General features: G+C 46.8%; 1 protein-coding gene across 1 annotated transcript; it reads left to right on the forward strand.

The window, feature by feature from the left end:
• The first annotated feature begins 11,021 nt into the window (after nucleotides 1-11,021).
• Nucleotides 11,022-12,032, forward strand: LOC137527264 (olfactory receptor 10C1-like). Its single transcript, XM_068247770.1, has one exon. It carries the CDS (start codon nucleotides 11,022-11,024, stop codon nucleotides 12,030-12,032), a length of 1,011 nt encoding a protein of 336 aa, XP_068103871.1.
• Nucleotides 12,033-12,342: the final 310 nt, after the last annotated feature.

Here is a 12,342-nt window from a genome sequence, read left to right on the forward strand (position 1 = left end):
CACTGGAGGGGTGGTTAGGGTTAGGCACCACCAGGGGGGTGGTTAGGGTTAGGCACCACCAGGGGGTTAGGGTTTGGCCCCACTGGAGGAGTGGTTAGGGTTAGGCACCACCAGGGGAGTGGTTAGGTTTAGGCACCACCAGGGGAGGGTTCTGTGTGAGACTAGGGTTGGGTTAAGCTGTATTGTTGAATTACGTAACGATTTTAACGTTAATATCTTTTTATTATTTCCCATCTGTTTTTAAAACTGTATTTATCGTTAACCAAGTTTGACAACAATTGGTTATCAGATTTCGTTATGCACCGGCGCCATTTTGTTATCCAGCTGGGCCCATTTTTCCTGGTGCCCTTTTTTCATGCATGGCTCAATTTTCCCACAAGAGAGCAACCAATCCAAGAAGATCCTGTGATCACCAGAGTAGAGACGGGTGAAAATCTCCCCCTGGCCTTTTGGTTGGTTCTCTTATCAGCAATCTCATTTTGTAAGAGAGACACTCAAAACTCAGCTGCATTATCGCATTGGCACAAGAATTTGGACTGAAGAAGTGGGTTTAGCCCGCAAAACGCGTCAGCATTGTCAAATAATAAAAATGTTATTACATTTAGTTTCATCCTCTTCATTATCTATATTATTGTATTTAACCTAATTTTATATCCTCCATTATACTGTATTTGCTGATTAGGTAGAAAAGTACACAGATAAACAAGTGTGTTCTGAATAAAGAGCTCAGTCAATCTGGGAAATTGTGAATCATTCACTTTATGTGCTTTAATTAAAACATTCCTTGAAGTTAAGCTATCAGTCCTTTGGCTGCGATAACGTGACATTAACATTTTACATATTACAATTTATGCAACAGTGATGTATGTGATGCATGAAGAACTAAAGTATGTTCACAATCAAGAAAAGGGCAACGTTATGCTACGCGACCAAAGTATGCAAACAGCCCTTGGAGGTAATGGGCTGAACTGTCTCCAGCAAACACATTTTCCAATAACGGCCTGAAAGAAAACTGAAAGAGGAACTGCGGTGAGAATGACATAATTAATAAAATTGCTTATTTTTAATAATATTCATTTATAGATTATTTAGTCAGTGTTTGCCCATTGTAAAATCTTTCCTCTCCCTGATTTACATTCTGAAATGAACACTGACTGGTGGTGACATCTTTAGTCCTGCCAGGTGACCTGTATGGAAAGTTTGTTACTGAGAGTTTTAGGCACGGAGGGAGATACTGATTGCTTGGCAGTTGGAAAAAGCCATTTTTTCCCACAATGCAACAAGGCTCACAGACAGGAAGCTCTCAGTACCTTGATCATGACATCACACTGTAGGAGGGGTTTCACCACAATATCAGCCATACAGACCCCCCTGAAGATCTATTCAAGAAAAGTAAAAGATTTCTCAGGGGAAAGGGGGTATCAGCTACTGATTGGGATGAAGTTCAGTCCTGGGTTAAAGAACAAAAAAAGGAGATCTAGAGACCCTGATAGTGTAGTATGTTAGATATTCTAAACAATATTGAAATAATATAATGTTGTACTCACAAAATTGGATTACCGGTAAGATAACCACTGTAATGGCAGGTGGAGAGTTTAGGCCCGACCGCACTCGAGCTAAAAAGTCACTCTCTGTAGACAGGAAAAGGAGATGGGGTATCCCCCTCCACCAAGTGCAGTATAAACAGTATTGCTCAACAGCCTCTGTTATACCGTTTATACTGCACACATTTTTGGTTGAAGTTCCTCTTTAAAGAAAACCCGAGGCAGATTGTTACCTAGGAAGAGGGAAGTCTCTGGTCCCTTGTCATCCTCCAGACCACTGTCACTGCCCAGGACCCTCTTTAAGTTCGCGGCCAAGCTTCTCTACATGCACAAGAGCATGTATGGCTACACTTGTGCAGTAGCATGAATGAGTGTCTCCTGCTTACTGTGCAGGCGTGGCCATACTCATGCAGGCACAGTACGGCTGTGGTCGTACACAGTGGGGGGCATGGCCATACTCACGCAGGCACTGTACGGTTGTGGTCATACACAGTGAGGGGCGTGGCCATACTCATGCAGGCACAGTACGGCTGTGGTCGTACACAGTGGGGGGCATGGCCATACTCATGCAGGCACAGTACGGCTGTGGTCGTACACAGTGGGGGCGTGGCCATACTCACGCAGGCACAGTACGGTTGTGGTCATACACAGTGGGGGGCATGGCCATACTCACGCAGGCACTGTACGGTTGTGGTCATACACAGTGGGGGGCATGGCCATACTCACGCAGGCACTGTACGGTTGTGGTCATACACAGTGAGGGGCGTGGCCATACTCACGCAGGCACTGTACGGTTGTGGTCATACACAGTGGGGGGCATGGCCATACTCATGCAGGCACAGTACGGCTGTGGTCGTACACAGTGGGGGGCATGGCCATACTCACGCAGGCACTGTACGGTTGTGGTCATACACAGTGGGGGGCATGGCCATACTCACGCAGGCACTGTACGGTTGTGGTCATACACAGTGGGGGGCATGGCCATACTCACGCAGGCACTGTACGGTTGTGGTCATACACAGTGAGGGGCGTGGCCATACTCACGCAGGCACAGTACGGTTGTGGTCATACACAGTGGGGGGCATGGCCATACTCACGCAGGCACTGTACGGTTGTGGTCATACACAGTGGGGGGCATGGCCATACTCACGCAGGCACTGTACGGTTGTGGTCATACACAGTGGGGGGCATGGCCATACTCACGCAGGCACTGTACGGTTGTGGTCATACACAGTGAGGGGCGTGGCCATACTCACGCAGGCACAGTACGGCTGTGGTCATACACAGTGGGGGGCATGGCCATACTCACGCAGGCACTGTACGGTTGTGGTCATACACAGTGAGGGGCGTGGCCATACTCACGCAGGCACAGTACGGCTGTGGTCATACACAGTGGGGGGCATGGCCATACTCATGCAGGCACAGTACGGCTGTGGTCATACACAGTGGGGGACATGGCCATACTCACGCAGGCACAGTACGGCTGTGGTCGCACACAGTGGGGGGCATGGCCATACTCATGCAGGCACAGTACGGCTGTAATCGTACACAGTGGGGGGCATGGCCATACTCACGCAGGCACTGTACGGTTGTGGTCATACACACTGGGGGGCATGGCCATACTCACGCAGGCACTGTACGGTTGTGGTCATACACAGTGGGGGGCATGGCCATACTCACGCAGGCACTGTACGGTTGTGGTCATACACAGTGAGGGGCGTGGCCATACTCACGCAGGCACTGTACGGTTGTGGTCATACACAGTGGGGGGCATGGCCATACTCATGCAGGCACAGTACGGCTGTGGTCGTACACAGTGGGGGGCATGGCCATACTCACGCAGGCACTGTACGGTTGTGGTCATACACAGTGGGGGGCATGGCCATACTCACGCAGGCACTGTACGGTTGTGGTCATACACAGTGAGGGGCGTGGCCATACTCACGCAGGCACAGTACGGCTGTGGTCATACACAGTGGGGGGCATGGCCATACTCACGCAGGCACTGTACGGTTGTGGTCATACACAGTGGGGGGCATGGCCATACTCACGCAGGCACTGTACGGTTGTGGTCATACACAGTGAGGGGCGTGGCCATACTCACGCAGGCACAGTACGGCTGTGGTCATACACAGTGGGGGGCATGGCCATACTCACGCAGACACTGTACGGTTGTGGTCATACACAGTGAGGGGCGTGGCCATACTCACGCAGGCACAGTACGGCTGTGGTCATACACAGTGGGGGGCATGGCCATACTCATGCAGGCACAGTACGGCTGTGGTCATACACAGTGGGGGGCATGGCCATACTCACGCAGGCACTGTACGGTTGTGGTCATACACAGTGAGGGGCGTGGCCATACTCACGCAGGCACAGTACGGTTGCAGTCATACACAGTGGGGGGCATGGCCATACTCACGCAGGCACTGTACGGTTGCAGTCATACACAGTGGGGAGCGTGGCCATACTCACGCAGGCACTGTACGGTTGCGGTCTAACACAGTGGGGGGCGTGGCCACGATAACATGTCTGAGAAGCTCTTGTCAGATATGTTACTAGTATTCTAATATCCTAGAAGATTTTTTCTTAAGGATAAAATTGTGGGAGGATTCGGCCAGAAACAGGTTCAGTGTTGCCTAATCCTGGGGGCCAGTTGCAAGTACAGAGAGCTCAGCCATTCCAGCATAGTGAGGATATGCTTGGGTAGCAGTTGGTAGTGAATTAGTCTTTAGACATTAGCCTCTTTGAGTTAGGACCCTCAGCACATCCCTTCATAATCAGCCAAAGACTTTGGACCCGGTTCAATGCCACCAGTCACCAACAGTAATAGCTGGTGACACTGCCGGGCCAGTGTCAAGCCTGGTACACACACTAGGTGAAGCTCATCTGAGGTGGCCAATAATGACCACCTCTGCTGAGAATTTAGCGAGAGTACAGTGACCCACGATGCCCTCTGATGCCTCAGCCAGCGATCAGCCTGGCGGATTGACTCAGGCGAGTGCTGGTCGGAGAGAACTGCTCTCCCCATTCACCCCTCCCACCACGTGACATCACTCGATCGCAGCTCTAACTCTCCCCCCCCCCCCCACACACACATATAGCAACATAACACATCGTTAATCTGCAGTCTAATGGTGGCCATGCATGGTACAATTTTTCATTTCTTTTCGATTAGATAATTTAGTTCAATTGTTCCGTTACATCGAATATAAAGATTTTCCCAGCATGTCCGATCAGATTTTTCTCAAAAAAGCGGGATAATCGTTCAAATTTCTTGATCGAAAAAAAAATATATTTTCAACTTTCATTCGATTCGATCATTTAGATCGAATAAACGGGAAAATTGAATGTTTTTATTGTATCGTGTATGGGCACCATAAGGATGGATCTGTACAGCCTTAGCCCTATAATGTTGCCAAAGGATCCAGTCCCTCATATGTGGCCTCATACGCGCTAATAGCGCAGGATACTATTGCGTGTGGGAACACAAGGAAAGATACAAGTGGCCAGGGGCGCGCAGGTGCAGTTGCCGCGTCGACCGAACTGAAACTAGCTGGCGGCGGGAAAACGGAAGATCGTGAAGAATCGGCGTGGGACAGGAAGGCTGCAAGGGGCTGGCAGTAGCCCCAGGTAACTTTTTTTTTTTTTTTTTTTTAATATTCAGTTCCGCTTTAAAGGGGAACTGAAGAAAGAGGTATATGGAGGCTGTCATGTTTATTTCCTTTTAATCAATACCAGTTGCCTGGCAGCCCTGCTGGTCTATTTCTCTGCAGTAGTATCTGATTAAAACCAGAAACAAGCATGCAGCTAGTCTTGTCAGATCAGACTTATAAGTCTGAACCACTGAAACACCTGATCTGTTGCATGCTTGTTCAGGGGCTATGGCTAATAGTATTAGAGGCAGAGGATCAGCAGGGCTGCCAGGCAACTGGTATTGTCTAAAAGGAAATAAACATGACAGCCTCCATATACCTCTCTCTTCAGTTTCCCTTTAAGCAATACCAGTTGCTTGGCTATCCTGCTGATCCTCTGCCTCTAATACTATTAGCTGTAGACCCTGAACAAGCATGCAGCAGATAAGGTGTTTCTGACATTATTGTCAGATCTGACAAGATTAGCTGCATGCTTGTTTTGAGTGTAATTCAGACACTACTGCAGCCAAATAGATCAACAGGGCTGCCAGGCAACTGGTATTGTTTAAAAGGAAATAAATATTGTTGTCCTTAAAAGCGGACCTGAACTCAGAACTTCCTGTCTGCTCTAAAACATAAGCAACATCATAATATCCTTTAAAGAAAAACATTTCTTAGTTGCAGCTGATCCAAATTCTGCAATAAATCTGCAGTGTGTCTACTTACTGCTTTCATGGAAGCAGGCATATTATTAACATCCTGCGTTTACCAATTAGTTATCTGCCATGGCAGGAGCTGACACAGCTGAAGAGATCAAATTACAACTTGTGATTAGTCACCGATGAGGGGGAGTTAGACAGGCTAAACTCTACATAAACACAGGGTACATTTCTCTGTCTTCCTTCTGTCCTGTGCAAGAGTTCAGGTCCACTTTCAAGTTAAAAATTAAGGCAGATAACCTGGTGATACGACATATTGCTCAATCTCAGAACGGTACTGGCTTTAGATTTATTTTTCTATATCATGTTAAAGGGAACCTTAACTGTGGGGGGGAAAAATTCACTTACCTTGGGCTTTCCCAAGCCTCCTGCAGCCGTCCTGTGCCTGCGCCGGTCCTTCGGTGCCCTCCAGTCTCCCTCCGCGGCTAAGTTTTGTTTTCGGCCGACTGCCAGTCATGCGGACGCGCTTTACGGGCTCTTTACGACGGGGAATGCGGAAGAAGAGGACGCTTTGCGGAGGACGACTGGCAGTCGGCCGAAAACGAAACTTAGCCGCGGAGGGAGACCGGAGGGCACCGAAGGACCGGCGCGGGCACAGGACGGCTGCAGGAGGCTTGGGAAAGCCAAAGGTAAGTGAATTCCCCCCCCCCCCCCCCACAGTTAAAGAGGAACTCCAGTGAAAATAATGTAATAAAAAAAGTGCTTCATTTTTACAATAATTATGTATAAATGATTTAGTCAGTGTTTGCTCATTGTAAAATCTTTCCTCTCCCAGATTCACATTCTGACATGTATTACATGGTGACATTGTTACTGTGGGCAGGTTATGTAGCTGCTCCTAGCTGTTCTGGCTGTTACAGACAGCTGTAAACAGCCATTTCCTGTCTGTAAACATTGTTACATTGTGGCAGTTTGCCCAGAGTACCGCGGTACTCAGAGCTTCTTGTGGGATGGGTTTCAGCACAATATCAGTCATACAGCGCCCCCTGGTGGTCTGTTTGTGAAATGCAATAGATTTGTCATGTAAAAGGGGGTATCAGCTACTGATTGGGATAAAGTTCAATTCTTGGTCTAAGGTTCCCTTTAAGTAAAATAGACTTTTAAAAAAAGAAACTATAGGAAGTGCGTCTGATGTTGAAACTAGGAAAATTACCGTACCATAAATAATTTACTACATTCTACTATACTGTATGTCACTACAGGGCCTCTTTAAATTCCTTTTAACTTCCCCTAGGATTCAGCTTCTGTTTAGTGTAAGCGTTTATTTGCAACTTTGCTGGTTAAAAGAATAGAAGGTTGGGTAATTAAATTCTCTCATAAGTCTCCAGAGCAGAAACCTCCTGATGCCGCTGTGTGTGTGATACAGCATAAAAACTAAAAGCTTCTATTCACCAGGGCTGTGGGCGATCCTGGGGAGCTTGCTGCAGGTTTGTGTAACCACAGCATAAGAAAAAGAAAACCAGTCATTATCAGCAGAGCCAGAGGCTGGAAACAACCTCTGAACATACCGAGATGAAACGCAAATTCTTAGCTGGATGGAAATGAGTTAACGGAACTAAAATGTGAATATTTATAAAGTGTACCGTGACATCTGTGTACAGTGCAGAACATAAGTCTTCTTATCACACGCATTGATTTTAATTTCTACAATGTTCAATAGTTTGGAAAATCAGAGGGCTAAGATATATAAGTCCAAGAAGGAGTCTAGTCTAGTAGATAAATATTTAAAGAGTACCTGAGACGCTGAAAAAAAATACACACCTGGGGCTTCCTTCAGCCCCCTTCAGCCTGATTGGTTCCTCACTGACCTCCTCCACCGCAGGGGTCCTCTGCTAGGTGGCCCAGTGAATACGCCAGCCGGGCCCAGTCAGTGCAGGCTCAGTCCAGCCGTGCACGCTTCCCCGTTGCACTCCCGTGGCTGGAAGCATTCTGCGCCTGCGCAACTGCACCGCGATGAGGATGCCGCATGTGGCCAGGCCATGCACGTGCAGTTCCCCCCATTTGAAGGAATTAGCGGGCCACCTAGCGGAGGGTCCAGGCAGTGTGGGAGAACAGCGAGGGACCGGTCCTACATGGTCACATCTGGGTGGAGCACTATTAGTATGTGCTTCCAAAAAATGATGTAAGTCCTTGTATGAAATTAATCTACAAATCTCATACATGTCATGAAATCTATATTTAAATATTAAAATATAGTAATTGTAAGTGTAATAACATTGGGGGGGGGGAGAGGGGGGCCTGGAAGCCAGTCTTAAAGCAGTGCAGAGCTCACAAACAACCTAAGAAGTTGGCCTTCATCCCTGTGAGTGCTGCCGGGATTTGTGCTGCTTGGTTTAGACTGCTGGTTAGTTGAGTTCTGGATAACCAGGACTCTGGTATCCTGATTTTCTTTTTCATGTTCCCTTTACCAGCACTCAGCTTCCCATGATCTCCTCTTGGCTTTCAAAACTCGCCAGTATTACCAGTAGCTACCTATATGCAGTGGCGTAGCTAAGGAGTTATGGGCCCCAGTACAAGTTTTACATGGGGCCCAGCCACAGTGTCAGAGCAAGAAGGGGATGGGGAACAGTTTGTTAATGATTACTACTCTTTAAAGCATCTATAGAAGTGATTATTACCAGCACAGGACCAATAAAGAGCTAATATTGTGCTTGAGGGAGGGCCCCTCAAGGCCCCTCTGATCCAAGGGCCCCGATGCAGTCGCTACCTCTGCAACCCCTATTGCAACGCCACTGCCTATATGTGATCTGCATCCCATGTTTTAAATTTGTTATCTGCTTTACAGCTTGAACAGCGTTCTCTGTGATCTCTTTTCTCCCTATCTGTCTACATTAGACCTGACTTGCTGATAACAGATCACAGATACGGGATTCGGATCTCAGGTAGGAAATCAATGCCATGGGGTTTGGAAGACTGAGGGAGAGTGAGGGGTGCTGGCAGTAGCCACAGCACTGCTGTCTGCAGTGTGCAGATGTCAGGAAAGAAACATCAGTAATGAATGATAATTACATTATATTACTGGAACATGGAGGGCCCCCTAACAAAACCCTTACCCCCCCCCCCCCCCCCCACACACACACACACATACCACACACACCGCACTATTGCGTACTAGCGCACACCAACTGATTAAGTGTAAATGGGCCCTAAGGAATGTGTATGCGTATACAACCAACCCAACATCCCCTCTTATTGATGTAGCAGAGCAGTGGCAACAGGCCTCATTTACACTTAATCAGTTGCTCTCAGTTATAACTGAAAGGATAACTGATTTTCAAAGTAAGTCCCATGTTTTCCTATGGCACCTTTCACACTTAAAGAGAAACTCCAACCTAGAATTGAACTTTATCCCAATCAGTAGCTGATACCCCCTTTTACATGAGGAATATAATGATTTTCACAAAAAGACCATCAGGGGGCGCTGTATGACTGATTTTGTGCTGAAACCCCTCCCACAAGAAGCTCTGAGTACTGCGATACTCTGGGCAAACTGCCACAATGTAACAATGTTCACAGACAGGAATTAGCTGTTTACAGCTGTCTCTAACAGCCAAAACAGCTAGGAGCAGCTACATAACCTGCCCACAGTAACAATGTCACCATGTAATACATGTCAGAATGTGAATCTGGGAGAGGAAAGATTTTACAATGAGCAAACACTGACTAAATCATTTATACATAATTATGGTAAAAAATGAAGCACTTTTTTTACTACATTATTTTCACTGGAGTTCCTCTTTAAAGAGAAACTCCGACCAAGAATTAAACTTTATCCCAGTCAGTAGCTGACACCCCCTTTTACATGAGAAATCTATTCCTTTTCACAAACAGACCATCAGGGGGCGCTGTATGACTGATATTGTGGTGAAACCCCTCCCACAAGAAACGCTGAGGACCGTGGTACTCCTGGCAGTTTCCTGTCTGTGAACCTCGTTGCCTTGTGGGAAATAGCTGTTTACAGCTGTTTTCAACTGCCAAAACAGCAAGCAGCAGCTACATCACCTGCCAACAGTAAAAATGTCACCATGTAATAAATGTCACAATGTAAATAAGGGATTTAAAAGATTTTACAATGCGTAAACACTGACTAAATAGTTTATACACAATTATTGTAAAAATGAAGCACTTTTTTTATTACATAAATGTGTACCAACTGATTAAATTATAAACTATTACTTTACCTGCTCCCAGCAGAAGGACATTACACTCTATAGTACTGCCATGTGTTGTGCAGTGGCTATCGCTACATGGCATGTGACAGTTATTAGGAGCCACAAGGAGAGGCTGTACAGAGCTCAGCTTTGCTGAAGAAATGAGTGAGGACCTGTACTGCCACTGGAAACAGGTAAAGTATCATGCTCCACTGCTGCTGCTCTGCACACCTCACCACAGGAATGAGCCCCCTTAGCCCCTGCCCCCCCCCCCCCCACCACCAGACACACAATGGCAGGGGGTTGAGGGGCTACTGTTTATGCCTCTGATAAGGCCAGAAATTCCATAAAGGCAAGAGGGGAAATTGCCCCCAGGCCCTCAAGCGCTGCTGGGCCCTCCACCTCCCTCTTAACTGTTATGTGCTACCCAGGGCCCCTGCACAAAAACAGCATTGGTTTCTCTCCTGTCCCGATGGCCGGCACGCTGTTCCATTACTTTGTGCGCCTGGTCTTCTTCCCGCTGCCTGCCATCTGTGACCACCACATGTCATTACGCTTACGCATAACATGAGCTGGTCACAAGAGGCAGACAGCAGGAAGAAAACAGGAGCAGGACAGGAGCAGCGGTACGATACGATGCTTGTATTGTGCATGGACCCCGATGAGCAGATCGAAGTTAATGGAGGAGATCGAGGGAAGGCAGCCAGTTTGAGGGGTCCTGGGAGCTGAGGTTGCTGGGGGAGCTTTGCCCTGGCCTGGGGCCTCATCGGACCTTGAACCTGCACCTGGTCATAGGGCAATTTGAGTGTGATAAAGCATATGTATAATGTGTATCTAACTATTAGATACACATTTTGCGACAAGTATAACATTTAGTTCAGAGAACAGTTTGCTGACCCGATTTGATGAGGAGGAGCTATGATTGAAGCTCTTTTACTGTTCAATGTCTATTTTCCAGATTTTTCAGGGATAATGCCAAAACCTGACCATGGGAACTGTAGTATTGCCTCCACTTTCATCATTGTCGGGTTTGAAACCCTTCGAGAGATCGAGCTGTTCTTGTTCTCCCTCTTCTCCAGCATTTACGTCCTCACTATTGGTGCCCACTGTCTGGTTATTGTCCTTGTGGGTGTGGCCCGCCAACTCCACAAACCCATGTACTTGCTCTTGGCCAACTTCTCCATGCTGGAGATCTTGTACACCACCGTGACTGTTCCAAAAATGCTTGATGCGTTGTTGACCCGACATAAAGAAATTTCTTCCCCATCATGCCTGGCACAGTTTTACTTCCTTTTTGGTTTAGGGGCTTCAGAAAACTGTCTTCTTGCAGTAATGGCTTATGATACCTATGTTGCAATCTGCCAACCATTGCATTATCCAACGTTGATGACCAATAACAACAGTTTGAAGCTGGCACTTGGCGCTTTGGTGGGAGGCTTGTTGGCTGCATTTCCACCTGCTGTTTGGATCGCCACCTTGAGGTTCTGCTTTCCAAATTATATAGACCATTTCTTCTGTGACTATGCCCCTCTTCTGAAACTCTCCTGTGAGGACACATCCGATGGGGAGTTTGTATTTATGGTCATGTCTTGGAGCGTTATCTTAGGTTGCTTTTTCCTGATCATGATATCATACACCTTTATCGTCCTTGCTGTCTTCAAGATCCCATCAACTGATGGACAGAAGAAGGCTTTTAACACCTGTGCTTCACACTTGGCTGTAGTATCCATCTTCTATGGAACTGTCATCTTCATGTACATTCGACCCACTTCCCATATCCGCTTTGCGATGGACAAGGTGATCTCTGTCTTCTACTGTGTAGTCACCCCTCTCATGAACCCCATCATATATTGTCTCCGAAACCAGGAAGTCAAGGCTGCTGTCTTGAAAACTTTGCAGATGTTGAGAAAGAATGAAAATGAGATGGTGTTTAAGAAGCGGATGGTGGAACATATCAATTATTTTGAAAGAAGGAAGGAGTGATTGTAATTCTCTTCATGATAGAAAATGCAAGATTCAAATATTCATTCAGACAAAAAGGACATTTTGGCATCAATTCACAGAGCTTTACTGGAAAGCAGAAGACAGCTGTTTTTACCAAACTTTTAGCGAAATGTCAATTTACTAAGGCTGTTACCACATGGAAAACTAAAATTACCAACAAGTGAAGTAAATTACTGACTTGTGCTGTGAATACCTCAATAAGCGGCAGAATATGCCTAACACGCTAAAACAGCATGAGGAAAATGACCTGACGCAAGTAAATAAGATGACTGTGACTTAATTATACCGT

The sequence above is a fragment of the Hyperolius riggenbachi genome, chromosome 8 (genome assembly GCF_040937935.1).
Source record: "Hyperolius riggenbachi isolate aHypRig1 chromosome 8, aHypRig1.pri, whole genome shotgun sequence".
NCBI lineage: Eukaryota > Metazoa > Chordata > Amphibia > Anura > Hyperoliidae > Hyperolius > Hyperolius riggenbachi.